General features: G+C 41.3%; 1 protein-coding gene across 1 annotated transcript in view; it reads right to left on the bottom strand.

Annotated features, from left to right (window-relative positions):
• The window catches only part of KIF13B (kinesin family member 13B), a 125,589-nt gene that overhangs the window by 47,990 nt on the left and 61,797 nt on the right, over positions 1–15,802 (bottom strand). Inside the window, exons 11-17 of the mRNA XM_058801254.1 lie at positions 14,874–15,086; positions 9,533–9,643; positions 6,375–6,509; positions 4,217–4,347; positions 2,959–3,045; positions 2,131–2,321; positions 1,310–1,520 (exon numbers count right to left, since the gene is read on the bottom strand). Of these exons, the coding sequence (XP_058657237.1) occupies positions 1,310–1,520; positions 2,131–2,321; positions 2,959–3,045; positions 4,217–4,347; positions 6,375–6,509; positions 9,533–9,643; positions 14,874–15,086 (1,079 nt within the window). The remainder of the gene's footprint in view (positions 1–1,309; positions 1,521–2,130; positions 2,322–2,958; positions 3,046–4,216; positions 4,348–6,374; positions 6,510–9,532; positions 9,644–14,873; positions 15,087–15,802) is intronic.

Below are 15,802 nucleotides of genomic sequence, written 5' to 3'. Positions count from 1 at the left end.
GCTGTGAGGATGGTGAGGCCCTGGCACAGGGTGCCCAGAGAAGCTGTGGCTGCTCCTGGATCCCTGGAAGTGTCCGAGGCCAGGCTGGATGGGGCTTGGAGCAACGTGGGATAGTGGAAGGTGTCCCTGCCCATGGCAGGGGGTGGCACTGGAAGGACTTTCAGGTCCCTTCACACCAAAATGATTTTATCATTATATTTTTATAATTTGTATTTTTAATACAAAAAATCAGGCTAATGAAATTACATTTTAACTGGAAAAATCCTCCCCCCATCTGTATGAATTTAGCAATATGAAAATTAGGATGCTGCTGGCTTTGGAGACTTCTCCATGCATCTACTCAACCGGCAGCTTTTGTGTGGCTCATTCCAGAGTTTTCCCATCACAGATGTGGATGTTCCATGTTACAGAGAAAGGTTTATTCAGACACGAGCCACTTGCTCACTGGTTTTCCTGGCAAGTGTGAGAAAAAGTGGCAACTGTGCAGCCCAGGAATCTGGTGCTACAAAACATCCCAGGCACACAGCTAGCACCTTGTCAGGCTGGCTGAAATAATTTTTAATTCCAAAGTTGCTTTTCTATCTGTATTTTTCATGACAATATCTTTACCACACTCATTTATTTAGGATTTCATCTTCCTCCTGCAGCTGCTCTTTTTGACAGCAAGAGTGGAAAAGATTATTTAGGGGCTGAAGTAAACAACCCCAGTGCCATCACCCAGGAAGAGGTAGAGTGGACAGTGACCCCTCTGTGGTTATTAGATGGCTTTTTTGATTATTTGAATTAAAATTATTTGTATCATCCTCTTACTCCCTTTTTTTTATTTGCCTGCCAGAACCTGCCCAGGTCAGACAGCTGGATCTGTGTCAAGAGGAAAAACTTTCCAGCAGCTGAGTCATGCATGACCCATGAAAGAACAAACTCACATATAAACCTCAAAATTTCACCCAATCACATTTTTAGCCAAATTTGCTGCTCATCAGGATAGAGCTTCTATTAGGAACTCATTATTTGCTCATATTTTCTACCACTGTAGGTCTGGTTATTCTGGAGGTGTTCAAGGCCAGGTTGGATGGGGCTTGGAGCAAACTGGGATAGTGGAAAGTGTCCTCCTCATGGCAGGGGTGGAACCTGATGGTCTTTGATGTCCCTTCTGTGATCTTCAGATAAACATTTTGGCCACGTCCTCCCCAAGCCCCCACACGAGTCCTCGCAGAAATCCACCGCAATTGCAGCACAACGACAATTTTACCAGATTTGCTGCAGAAATTCGACAGAACGCCCCTGGTGGCCCCAGGGGGGTACCCACCTCTCCTCTGCCCACTGCCTGAGGCGCTGCTGGGCACTGGGGGAGTGGAAGGAGAACCTGTCCATGCTGCGGAAATGCTGCTTCTCGGGCGAGAGCCGGCGCCGCAGCTGCTCCAGCTCGTGCTCGTACATCAGCCTCTGCCTCTCCAGGGCAGATCTCTTCTCCTCCTCGTGCTGCTGCTCCAGGCTTTGCAGGATTGACTGCATTGGGTCTGGGCAGAGTTCGAGAATAAAGAAAGTACTGTAGTGAAATTCATGCTGAGGATTGTCCTGGATGTATGGTGTGAGCGCAGGTATCAGGTAAAAAGAGAGATTCTGGTTTTATTGCAGTGTGCATTTAAAAAGTGCTGCTGAGTTCTGAAGCAAAACAAATGTTTACAAGGCAGATGATTTAAGAGAATTAAGAAAAGGGAAAGCCCAAGTTAGGGAAAAAAAAAAAAAGAAAAGTCTTCCTGTTTCCCAAAATAATGTCATTCTGAGACAGCTACATGAGACCACAAAAACTCAAAAACATGGTTTCAGAGACAGAAATCACTGCAGTTAATGCCTGAGTGAGACATAACACAAGAAAAATAAACAGCCAAGTGAAAACACTTTGATTTGAGACTGCAGTTCCAGCAGCATTCCACTTCTGGCTTTCCCCTCTGCAAGAACTGCCAAACCAAACAGTCTGCCATGGTTATTTTTCCCTCCTCAAGCACAAAAATGACTGTGATGAATCATTCACAAGAAAAATTCTCCAAAAGGAAGTTATAAAGGAAAAAGTCTGTGGTTATTCTCATATTTTGTAAACATTCCCAAATAATTTTTGGGGCTCCTTACCATTACTACCAAGAGCCTTCATGGTGACTTCCATCTGGGCATACTCATAGCTGAAGTTAATCTCACTGGACACCTCACTGGAATTGTCTCCATCTATATCCAGCTGCTCCACACTGTTGCTGCACTTCATGGAGTTGTCCCGCTCCTCTTCCTCATGATCTGCCTTCTTTTTCTTCTTGGGCAAATTCAGCCTTTAAATAAGGGGAAAATTTTTAGAGGATTATTAAATTGCTCAGATCTGAAACACAGGGTTGCTTTCAAATATTGTTAAAATTCAGCAAAGCCTTGAAATCAGAAGATTTTTTTTTCCTTTCAAACTTTATTGATCTCCCGTGGGTGTAATTTTCCTCAGGGCAAAAGCAGGAGCAGAAGGTAAACTAATTAATCCATTCTACATTCTCATAATTAAGTACCTCATGCTACCAATAACACAGTTTAGATAATCATGACATTTTTTAGTCATTCCACATCCAAATAATTTAGAGGCAATAATGAAGTGATAGCTCACTTTTTTATGTGGGTTCTCCTTTTAAGCATGAAATAAAGCAACGACATTTTAGATTATCATTCAAATCCACTGATTTTTGAGGTATTTCAGAGGGTTTCAAAGCACAGTCATGAACAGAAAACATCTACCAGTGATCCTGTCTGATACAGGAAGGTCACAGATATGGCTGGGACTACAGGGGACAGAGAGCACAGTAATAACATCTAGCATTAAAAACCAGTCTAGCATCAGTATTGCTTTTATAATCCTCATCTCTCCTTGTACTTTAAATCAAAACAAAGTGGGTGCCAATTTACAATTCCTGGAATAACTTCTGTTACCTGAAGAAGTGGTTGTTTCCCCACAGGATTCTGTCTCCATGGTGGAGCTGGATGGGACACACGACAGCAGAGCCGTTTACAAATGTCCTGGGAAAAGGCAAAAATCTAAAGTAAATATATTTATATGAAGCTTCATTTTTCCCCCTCCCAGTATTACTTTCATTACTGCAACAAGTAAAGGTAGGAGAAGAGATTTAGGGATTGCAAACAGGCAAAACATTCCCAGAAAATTCACTGATCTATCTAGTGCTGTTTCACTGTGTAGATCAGTGAATTTTCTGGGAATATTTTGCTCAATATTCAGCATCTTTTGCTCAAATATTCACTGACCTACCCAGCGCTGTTTCACTGGGTAGATCAGTGAATTTTCTGGGATTATTTTGCTCAAATTCACCTTCTTTTGACCTCCTAAGCTCATGAAGTTCAGTACATTTAGACAGATATTACTACAGCTGTAGTAATATCAGTCTGGGGAGTAAAATTAGGGCTTAAAAATGAGCAGCCTGAGAAAACAAAGTCACTAGAAAAAACCACTTGCACACTGCTCTGAAATACAGACACAAAATAGAAATATTTGAATAAGGCAATAGACACCTTTGCTACATGAACAGCTTAAAGACACTAATTAAAAAATCAGAAATCACTTTTATTTCTGAGCCAGATTAAGTTTGAAAATAGGATTGTGGGATAACTCAAATTTGAAGGGAATCTCAGGTTGTCACCCAGTCCAATCTGCTCCAAGCAGGATCAGCCACAAATCAGGGTAAATGTGCAAAGTTTGAATTTTGTGTATTAACAATAAGTTATTGGAGATGCTGACTCTGCATGTCATTTTGTGATCAATCTGAATATGCCAGCTGCTTCTCAAGTAGAGCTACTTAATTGAATAAAGCAACAAATGCTTCAGCAGCTCTTTGCATATCAACAGATCTCCTAGAAAATTAATTCAAATTTTGATAGGAGTTACATCTACACAGCTGCAAATCAGTGAGTATCTACTTACTGAAAGCACATGCAATTTACTCATCTCCTCTTTAAAAATTTGGGCTGCAAACACCCTCCCTGAGAGAAATCCCACTGGAATGGAACATGAGTTGACAGAGGAACAGGTGACAATTAAAATGTAAAAGCAGAATTTTTCCTACTACGAAGGAGATCAAGAAGTTTGTTTTCCAAGTATCTCTGTGCACCATTAATCATAAAATATTGGATAAAATGACAAGTATCAAACAACTGTGGCTGCATTTTATTCCTTCACCTGGTATTTTTTTGAGGGGTCAGCATAACTTGGCCTTCTGGGGTGATGTCTATAATGCAGTGCTCAGGAAGAATTCCCATTCCACACAGCTGGATATCTTGAGAGTTGTCTGAGCCTATTAATGTGTGCTCCTGGGGAAAAATTAATTCAGATGTTAATGATGGATTGCAGAGGTTCACTGGGTCTAATTCACCCTTCCTCCTTTTGGATGTGTTGTATCATCTGGTCCCAAAATTTCACAGCTGTTCAATACTTTCCTCAGAGGGAAAGAGAGAAGAAAATAAATTTTGTGTCTCACAATAACAAGCAGGGAGCACTCAGGAAAGTTTACAGGTAACAGTTAAACGTGAAAATGAAGATAATTTTGATTTAATGGAGGAATCCAGTGCCTCAGAATGTTGTAGAAGCCAAAGGAATAAAGGATTTCAGGCAGGAATTTAGAGAGGCTCTCAGTGGCAGATCCATGGTGGTTATGGAGGTTCCCCCTAGATCAGCAACAGCTCAGGAAAATCCTGGATACTCAAGGTGAGGGGGATTTGGGAGATGAAGAACCACTTCCCACATAAAATTGCTAAGGTTGGAAAAAACACCTTAAGACCATCCAAGCATCCCCAGCACTGCCAAGGCCACCACTGCCCCATGTCCCCAAATGCCACCTGCACAAGGCTTTTAAATCTCTCCAGGGATGGGGACTCCACCACTGCCAGGGCTAGATTCCCATTTTGGGACAGAAATCTCTTTTTTAGGCATCTCCAAACAATTTTTGAGGGAAAGATTTAACAGTTTGGACAAGTCAATTCAGGTTGTTTTTCAGTATTTGAAGGACCTGATGCACACACAGCTCAGAGAGAAAGTGTGCAAATATTCTGAGAAACAAGAGAGTTAAATCTCAGGATTTTAGGAAAAACACCTGCAAATAATTTTATCACAATAATTTCAAAGCACAGGGATTTTTACACCAAAATTCCCTAGGAGAAAGAAAAATCTGAGTTATTAAAAAAACGACAAAGACTAATTGAAGGAGACAAAATCTACCCCATGGAGTTTTCAAAGGAAAAGAGCACAGAACCACCTGAGACATTTGTGTTGGTACTGATGGGCCAAAGGCTTTGCCTCATTCTTGTCCCCAGTGACCACTGGGACAAAGTGGGATCTGCCTCAGTATCTGTCAGTGATTTAGCAGCTGAGTCTGCATTTTTATGCGCAAGTTGTCTGGGAAAGAGTCAACCTCTCCCAAAACCTCAGCTCTTTTCTCCTTTTTAATGTGTTTTTTTAGCAGATACAACATGGAGAAAGTGTTTTCCCTCGTTTCCATTGAGATATCGCAGAGCCACGGTGGCTGATATAAAAGAGGATCAGATATTTCCTAAGACTGACTAAACTAAAACCATCTTTCAGCTTAATCGCTGATTTTGTGGCTGTTTTGAGAGTTATTACCCCACTTCAAAGGCAACAGAATGATTTAATGTGAAGCTCAAACTGCTGATGTTTGCTGTGAAATTTTTAGAATTTGCACTCCAATTTGTGACTTTAAAATGGTTGTACCTTGCTTCTCCTCCTGAGTCCTCCATCTACAATTTGTAAAAGCCACAATAAACTGCCCAAATATTTCAGCACAGGGTCCAAAAGTCACACCTTGTGTTTGATGGTTAATATCAGAAACAGGGACTGCACATCACAAGTGCTGAGGCAGAACAGAACTTGTTTTTCACTTCTAGCAAGCTCCACCAAGAGGATTAAAATGCATTTCATAAACTGAAGACAGCAGCCAGAATTTAGACTACACACAGAGAAGCTGACTACTGATATGCCCAACTTTCACATAAAACAATTTCATGGGTAAAAGCTTGTGAAAGTTTGTATAAAAAAACCCCAACCAACAAAAAAACCTCATCCCAGAATAGGAAACAGTTTCTCAAAAAGAACACATCTAAATTTCTTTTAAAAAATGCCAAAGAAAACCAAAATAAACAAAAACATCAAATCCTCAAATTTTTCCTGTGCATCAAAGAATTACATTTCAAATAAAAAGTTTGTACTCATATAAACCTTAATATTTTTAGATTTACAGTTTTATAGAACTCTCCAAGTACACCTCTGCCAAATGAATTAGAGCCCTGACATGACAAAATTTTTATATACAAAGATATATTTTTACCTTTAAATAGTACACCAGGAGTTCATTGAGAGCTGGATCTGCATTCAAATTAACCAGGAAGCATTTATTATCCCCAACTTTTATTCCAGAGGACTGCAGGGATATGCCAAGGCTTTCCAGCTGCTTCTGACGTTCCTGGAAGAGAGCAGCCATCAAAACTGAGCTGACTGATGCCCAAACATTCTGAAATCCATTCCCATCTGCAGGAGCCACCAGGCAAAAATGATGGATTGATACTTCTAGAACAGGAAATTCTTTCTTCTGCAACAGGTGAGGCACAGAAGGTTCAGTTGTATCTGCTCAGGGGTATCTGTGATTCCTCCTGTGGCTCCGTGCTTTGGTCCCACACATTCCCATATTCCCAGTGGGAAATGAAAGCAGCTGGGAGCAGCCTCCTGCAGCACTGCAGAGCATCTCCATGACCTCACTGGAACAGCAAAATGCTACCACAAAGCCATCTCTAGAGCCCTTTATTCTCCCTTTCCAGCTAAAAAGCAAGAAGTTAAGTTAAATCCTTGCCAAGCCAAGCTCCATGTCTATCCTTTGTTCCAGAGCAATCAAAATGACAAAAAAACTGGCAACCTGCTATTTAAGTAATGCAAAGAACACTTCCTGCTGAACAAGAATAGCAGCGTTTTGGATGGTGTTTTGTTCTTGTCAAAAGACTTCATAGAAATGCCCAACAAAGCATTACTGTGCAAAAAATGTCCATCTCTCAAAGGGAAGGGTTTGGGTGAGACCAGAACAGTGAAAGAGGAACATTAAACATTTCTGACTTAGAACGGGATTTTTCTCAAAAAAAAAAATCCACTGGGATAGAAAAATTGAGAATTGTTCCCAGGAGCAGAGCGAAACTCAAGTGAGACTCACTGTCTGCAACAGCAAAAAAAAAAAAAAAAATAGAAATAAATATGAGAGAATCCTCATAGGTTTGCTGAGGGAAACAGAAACAGGAGAGGGTGAAATGAATAAGCAAAATAACATACAAGAGACCTACAGAGCTTTCCCTGTGCTGCTGAGACTTTTTAAAAAATCAAATTAGACAATATAAGAATAATCCTGGAATGTTTATCTTTACCTATCAGTGTGCTTTATATTTAAAAATTGACTATGTCACAATATTCAGGATCATTCCCTGCTCGGTTGTACCAGGTCTAATCAAGATTAAAATTGCAAAGAAATGGCACAACTTGCTCTTGATTTTCTGTTCCCTGTCTCCACACAGGCTTACAAACCCATCATGATGTCCTTGTAAGGGAAAGTCATGTGTGTGTGTGAGAGAGAGAGAGAAAACAAAGAACAGAGGAGAAACTGCAGAGTGATGTCAAAGATCTCTCTTCCGATCACCAGTGCCAGGCTCTAAAGTTCACAAAAATCCTCATTATCTGCAGAGATAAAGCACATGTTGCCCTAAGGAGAACTTGGCCCACAATGTGAATCTCATAGGATTAACTGAGAGAAAAACAGCCAGTTCCTGTTAATTTTTTTCTCAAGACTTAATGTTAATTAACTTAAATGCTGAAAAAAACATTAAAAGTATACCAAATGCTGAAATTTTTCACTGAAAATGTGAAAAATAGCCTGTTTATGTGACTAGTGTTTAAGACTTTGAACTTTTATTGATGCCTCTTTGATGGTCCTTGCTGTCTATTAGGACTCATCCTTTCCTCAAAGATTTACAAATATCCCTCCTTCCTTCCTGTCTACCCTGACACAATTTGACAGACAGATGAAAAAGCAGCAAATACAACATGTGGAGAACACAGCACAGCCCCCTTTCCCTATATCCCTGTCCCACTTGGGGGCAGGAAATATAAAAACAAGAGTGAAGCTGAGCCAGGGAAAAAAGGAGAAGAGGGGAGAAGGTGTTTTAAGATTTAGTTTTTATTTTTCATTACCCTACTCTGATCTGATTGGTAACAAATTAACTCAATTTCCTCATTCAAATCTGTTTTTCCCATAACAGTAATGGATGATTTATCTCTCCCTGTCCTTATCTGGACCCAGGAGCCTTCTGTTACACCTTCTCTTCCCTGTCCAGGTGAGGAGGGGAGTGACAGAGTGGCTTCCAGACAGTCCTGGAACAGCCTGTGCTGCACAAACACTTGTCCTCATCCCTCCTCTGGAAAAAAAATCCCTTTTTCAAGGCTCATGAAACTCCCAGCTCTGAAACATCCCTATCAGGCTGGGAATTTAGAGACAGAAAGGCAGAGAGGTAAAGCAGACATCAAGGCACATTTAGTCTGAAGAGCTGAACCCATTACTTCAGTTTTTCAACCTCCTCACACATTCAAAGCCTAGAAACTATTGTGTAGGATAAGAGCAGGATTTTTTTACTATTATTATTTTTTCTTTTATTTTTTTTCCACACTTATACACAGGGAGGAATTGCACTGAAAGGCAGGAAGCCCTCATAGTCACAGGCAGCACTTCTTACAATGGATCTTTAAAACCAAAGTCAACACAGTCTATTCTGATTGTGGCATCTACAAGAGGGCTTTGTACCAGAGGCTCCATTCTCCCCTTATTTATTACCCACCATTCATCACCTCCCCACAGTCCTCCCCCCTCCAAAGCTCCCCTCTGCAAATATGTACATCAGCATTTGTGTGGGAAGAACCAGGAGTGTCACGCAACAACCGTGGTGACCTGCATCATTTTTCCAAGGTAATCATCTCCAGTTATGGTCTGAGGCCCTAAATATCAGTTTAGGAGCTATTAAAACACACAGAGATTCTTGATAGCTCTATTTTTTATCATTCTGAATGCCCTTTGCCTGGTGCATTGAGGCACTCAGTCCATAACCTTGCACTGAATGCTCTCAATGCTCCCTCATCACAAACAATTTTACTGCCTGAAGAATATAAAAAAACCCTGTAATCCTCTCATCCGTGGATTATTTTATTATTTTTTTTTGTTAAATAACTTCTCCATTTGCATACAGTGACAATTTATTATTGTCACTGGAGTGGTAATCTGGGAGGCACCCATCTATCACAGGAATTAAGTGAAGCTTTTCAAAAGGGCAGCAAGCTTGACCTACTTACCCATAAATGTGGGGAGAGACTCAGACAACCTCTATGAACTGACAGACAAAGAAAACAAACCTATTTTTCATAAAAAATGGGGGCAGGGAAGGAGGAAAGAAAGCAGCAAACCTGAGCTATCTCCTCAGTTTTTCGTAATTTTTCTTCCCAGGTCACGGTCATCTCCTGAATCAACTTTTCTGATTCCTCCAATCGTTCTTTTAATTCTGGTGATTTCATAGCCTGCAGGAATAAAAGCAAATGAAACAAGTAAAGCTTGTTGTGCTCCGTGTTTTTTCCCTCTGCATCCACACAGATGGGGGGAATGAATAAAGGCAACATGACTCATTTTTCAAGGCACACTAAGCAGTAAGTAAAGGGGTCTTAAAAACACACATTGCATGTAAAGGCAGAATCCACCCAAAAGTTCTTTAATTAGTTACAAGTACAGATGTTAACGTGGAGTTTATGTGCTTCAACATAAACCAATTACATGATACTGGCAGATTTGCACAAAGATACTCACACAGAAACCAATCTTATCTCTACATTCCAAGTGACTCATATTAAAACCAGTTTTGTTTTTAAGGATCCTGCTGCTCTGGCTATGTCCCATCAGCTGTCAAACTCTCAGAATGACACCTCACATCTTAGTACACTGCCTTGCCACCAAAATATTTTTATTGCTCATGTTTAAATGGCTTGATGTATTATTTTGTCTATAGGAAAAATGCAGCTCTTCTGGTTATGCACCTCTGCATTTCTACATGCAGCTTACAGAGTGAATATCAAAAGAAGCTTTACAATGTGCTTCTGGACACTGAAATTTCATTTTCTTCCTAATTTGCCACAGCTCTAATTTTGTCTGGTGAAATTTTCCAAGGCCCATGTTCCAAACACAGACTACCTTAAGGAGATACTCCTACAGCCACCCATCAGACACCCCAAAAACAGAAAGGGTATCAGCATCCCCCCATTCCTGGAAGAGTCCAAAGCCAGGCTGGATGGAGCTTGGAGCACCCTGGGATAGTGGAAGGTGTCCCATGGCAGGGGGCTGGTCTAGAAGAGCTTTAAAAGGTCCCTTCCAACTCAAACTATTCTACGACTTCTAAACTTCCATCCCTATAGTGGCATTTCCTCCTCTACAAACCTTGCTCAAAAAGCCTGTGGACTTCCTCATGTCATTATTTCATTACTGCTAATGAGGAACATGGGTTTGGCTGGTTGGCATTTAGGCAATGCCAAGTAACAATGGGAGCATCGTCCTCCAGCATCAGACATTTCCTTACCACAAACCCAAAACCCCTCACAGGAATCCAGATCAAAGAGCGGCCTCGTTACACTGCAGTTCCTTCAAGAAAAGGAGCAAGTGCCAGGATTGGAAAAGCCTGTTTTAAGACAGGAGTTTCCTCTGCCTCAATGTTAGCGTTCAAAAACACATAATCACGGAGCAATTATATGCGGTGCTTTTTATTAAGAGCTCTGGGAATCAGGGTATATTCAACCCAAATCTGACTCCGACCATACATCTGAAATGATCATGTTTTATACTCTATCGTTACATAACTTTCATGGTAATTATTAAACTTATATTGTTCTATTGTATACATAAATTTAGCCCCTCTCTGAATTTCCAACATAGTTTCTCACTATTCTTCTTATGGTTATATAATAATTACATTTAATTACTAAACAATCATCACATCTAACAATTATATAATTTATCATACTGCTTACGCAGGTGCAGTTGATCTGGGAAAGCACAAAGCCTAACATTTTAGATTCTATCTTTAACTTTTTCCAGGGTTCCACTATCATCAAGACACAACAGTAGACTAGGAACTGCCAGCTGATGTATCCTGTGTGGGCTTTTTCTGCTTTAAATACCTAAATATGGGGTAAAAGGGAGAAGAATTTTGGACAGGAGTCTGGAGGGACAAAAGGGAATGGCTTCCCATGGACAGAGGGGAGGATTAGATGGGATATTGGGAAGGAATTCCTGGCCATGAGGGTGGTGAGGCCTTGGCATAGGATGCCCAGAGAAGCTGTGGCTACTCCTGCATCCCTGGCAATGCCCAAGGCCAGGTTGGACAGGGCTTGGAGCAACCTGGGACAGTGAAAGGTGTCCCTGCCCATGGCAGGGGGTGGCACTGGATGAGCTTTAAAGGTCCCTTCCAGCCCAAAACCACTGCATGATTCTGTGAATTCCACACAGGGAGGGAAGTGAAGCCAAGGCAATTTCCCGAACAAAAATTCACAATACCAAAAAAACATCATCAGGGCAAAGGGGTGGACACTACCAGGGCAGAATGATGAAGCCCAGATAAAATTTAATTTGACCATTTCTTTGGACAATTAGTGAACCTTTGCACACATTTCAGCTGCACAATTACCTGGGTAACTCTTCTCATTGCCTACAAAGCCTAAATAAACCCCCCAAAAAATGGGTCCCAGACCCACAGGCTGCTTTTCTGCCAGAAGGAGGTGAACTCCCAGTTCAGGAAGGACAAGCTGGTGGTCTTGGCACAGACAAATTAAAACATGATGCTAATTCCAACAAAAAGACAATCAAAATGCATGGATTATAAAAGGGGAAAAGAGGATAATTCCATACTCTGTGAGGGGAAAGTCAACTGGTAAGTTCTGTCCTGGTTGTTCAGGAGAGAAAAGGACACTGACACCAAAAGGCAAATAAAACTCAAACCCCACAACTTGGCAACTCCTATATCTGGAAATGAGCTTTGAAAATGTAACCTGTCATATAACCTGTCATAATGAGTCAGTGCTTTTGTTCACTTCAGCAAGTTATTTATGCACATTTCTGGAAGAACAATTCGATGGGCAACAAATGTAATGAACTGAAAGCAGCACAAGGCTGTGAATGTGGGGTTTGACCTTTACGGTGCAACCTCTTAACAGCAAATTGCTCTGGCTTTTCCCTGCTCTTTGTCAATGCCACTGGGATGACAACTAGGGTGGGATTTTAATACCTAGGAAATGAAATATTTATTATTTCATCCTTAGGAAACACTACTTCATTACTTTGGACAGCTGCCATTATTTTGGGAGTAATACTAAAAAATGAAACAAATGGGGATTATTTGCAACTCTCAGAGCACTGTTAAGTCTATGGCTGATATTTTAGAGGAATTTTTAGATATTTAATATTATGATATATAACTTGAGACACCTTAAAGAAACTGATCCACACACGGTGGATGCTTAGCACATTAGGCAGCTCAAATGAGAAGAGTCCAAAATCCACAAGTCATCTGCAGTATCACAGCCAGCATTCCCTGCATACCTCATGATGCAAATGTTGTAACCATAATTTTTCTGAACTGCAAACCACAGGCATTACATCACCATTGGTTTGTCCCTTTGGAAACAGAACTCAGAGTTACACTAATTCTTGGCCTTCATCTAACATTTAGACCATGCTTCTCTTGAAATTTCACTGCAGAATCACAGAATAGGTTGGAAAAGACCTTGGAGATCATCAAGTCCAATCTACGACCAAACACCACCTTATCAATTAATCCATGGCACAGAGTGCCACATCCAGTCTTTTTTAAACACCTCCAAGGCTGGTGACTCCACCACCTCCCTGGGCAGCTCATTCCAATGCTCAATCACTCTTTCTTGTGAAGAATTTTTCCTAATTTCCCATTTTTTCTAATGTCCAGCCTAAATTTCCCCTGGTGCAGCTTAAGGCTGTGTCCTCCCATCCTGTCACTGCCTGTCTGGGAGAAGAGACCAACCCCCACCTGGCTACAACTTCCTTCAGGGAGTTGTAGAGAGATATTGCCTAGGGCCTGTGAGAGATTCAACAGCTGGAAACAGGCAAGAAAACAACATTTAACCGAAGTCACATCTCACAGGATGTGGCCATGCTGAATTCCTAAAAATATCAGCAGAGCTCTGCCTAAAAATCACCCAGTCTTAACTGGAACTATCCATGCCTCCATGTCCTCTGCTTCACAGAGTAAAACTAAGAAAGCTCAACAAGGTGGTCAGCATCTCAATGAATGCCCGTGTTTCAAGATGGACACACAGAAAAATGTAAATAAATTATATAAAGGGAGATGGAAGCATTGCCTGGACGCTCTGCAACATTCTCTCATGGAATTCTGTCTTAGGTTACAAGGTATGGCTGGGATGTGTATTCTGTTTGCCATCTGTTAGAGGTGGGGCAGTTATCTTCTGTTAATTGGGCAGTTTTCTTTATGTCTTCCACAACCTATCCTCCCTCTGGAAATATCTTCTGTCAATGGGCCAGTGAGTGTCACTGCATGACTGATAAAATTACATCATCCCACTGGGAGATGCTCCACCCAGGGGGAGGAGCCAAACATTCCTACCTGGATATAATCTGAGGTTTGGAATGCCACAGGCAACCTTTTCCCACTGGATTCCCAGAGGAGCAGCTTTTTTCACTGGATTCCCAGAGGAAGACCAGGCCCATCTACACCACCATTGGATCTTCAGAGGAAAACTAAACCCTTCTACAGGAGCAGAAGGAAGCCCTTCCCACTGCAAGAGAGCTGCAGACACCATTTAATTGGACTACTACCAACACCCTGACCAACAGGGTGCCAGGTCGTATTCTGACTCTGTCAGTAGTATTTTCTTTTTGCACTATTACATTTGTATTTTTTTTTTAATTTTCCTAGTAAAGAACTGTTATTTCTGTTCCTATCTCTTTGCCTGAGAGCCCCTTAATTCCAAAACCATAGCAATTCAGAGGGAGGGCGTTTCCATTTTCCATTTCAAGGGACGCTCTTGCTTTCCTCAGCAGACACGTGTCTTTTCCACCAAGGCAAACTCCTTCTGTAGAGCTGGCTAAGCTCTACAGGGTGTCAGTTCATATTCTGACTCTGTCAGTAGTATTTTCTTTTTGTACTATTGCATTTGTATTTTTTAAAAATTTTCCCAGTAAAGAACCACAAAGAACTGTTATTCCTACTCCCATATCTTTGCCTGAGAGCCCCTTAATTCCAAAACCATAACAATTCGGAGGGAGGGCGTTTACATTTCCCATTTCAAGGTAAGCTCCTGCCTTCCTTAGCAGACACCTGTCTGTTCAAACCAAGACAAATTCCTTCTATAGAGCTGGAGGGGGATGGAATATAAGAACATAAGGTAGTATAGAAAGTTATCTTACCCCCAAGAAATTGCAGCTGAGCCAATTATTAGAGATTAAGAACAGACCTGACTTTAACACAGCTGTAGCCAATGAGAAGAGTGCTACAACAGAGTGGGTTGGTTGGTTAAAAGGGGAACTGGAGTCAGTTGGCTACTGTGAGAATAAGGAAGAACCAGTGCTTAGAGGAGCTGCCTATGAGAAACATCAAGGAGGTACGAAACTTGCAATAAGGAGACAACAATATGGAACCTTTGCAATATAATGACACCACAGAACCAGCTAAGCCTGGGCAGGGGTTTTCTGCAATTGCAAGGCTCAGGTTTGTACCTCAGCCTTGGTGAGCTGCTCCCGCAGCTTCTCCACCTCCTCACGGAGCTCGCGGATGATGCGGGCGTTGGGGTCCTCGTTGACCACGGCGTGGTTGACGATGTTCTTGGCCCTGTCCGCGTAGCGCAGCGTCGACAGCGTCTCGTCGTAGTTGTCGGCCGCTGGGCTCACCGTGGCCACCATGGCTGTCTTGCTGTTGCCCCCAAGGCTGTCCTGGAAGGTTTGGGAAAATCAGTATTAGAATCAATATTTTGGTTTAGAATCAATATTTTTATTCTGGTTTGTTGGGTTAAGAGTTTAAGCGGTGCGAGTTAAGAAAAGGTCATGATTTTCAATGTTTGTTTTTGAAAGCTCGTTTGGGAAATGTCATTCTTGGATTCTGGCACTCTTGGCTTTTTTAGTTTCAACAGGAACCAAAAAAAGGCCCTGTTTTGGGCTTCACAGAGCCTGGTAAAGGATTCAAAGTTTTCTTTCAATGTTTTCTGCTTAGGTTTACAAACCAGAAATGTAAACACTTCAGCTGTGTTCACTACATTGAACACTACTGTGTTCACTTCTCAGATGCTACTGAGGGAGCTCAGGAAAAACCATGATGAATTCAGATTATCTCATTTTAAAGACTATGAGACAGATGTCTTCAAGAAATAAATTACTGAGATATCTGTTCATAAACAATATAGCTGCTTTTACTCCTATAAACTTTCAGACTGGGGGCCTTCCCTTCCTCCCACTGGCACAACTCACAAATCTAAACTGAGTAATGTAAGAAATTACCCTCCTGGAATTTGGTTGAGAGAGAAGAAAGGCATGAAACAAGGAAGGAAGCAAGGAAGGAAGGATTCAATCTTTTTATTGACCACAAGATTATGGTTACAATTTCAGCCAAATATAGATACACGAAGATAAAATATTCTAGTGTAAATTGTGCA

This window comes from Ammospiza caudacuta, chromosome 3, assembly GCF_027887145.1.
Source record: "Ammospiza caudacuta isolate bAmmCau1 chromosome 3, bAmmCau1.pri, whole genome shotgun sequence".
NCBI classification, from domain to species: Eukaryota; Metazoa; Chordata; class Aves; order Passeriformes; family Passerellidae; genus Ammospiza; species Ammospiza caudacuta.
Note: the sequence above shows the minus strand (reverse complement) of the source record. Positions and strands in the feature narration are given on the sequence as shown.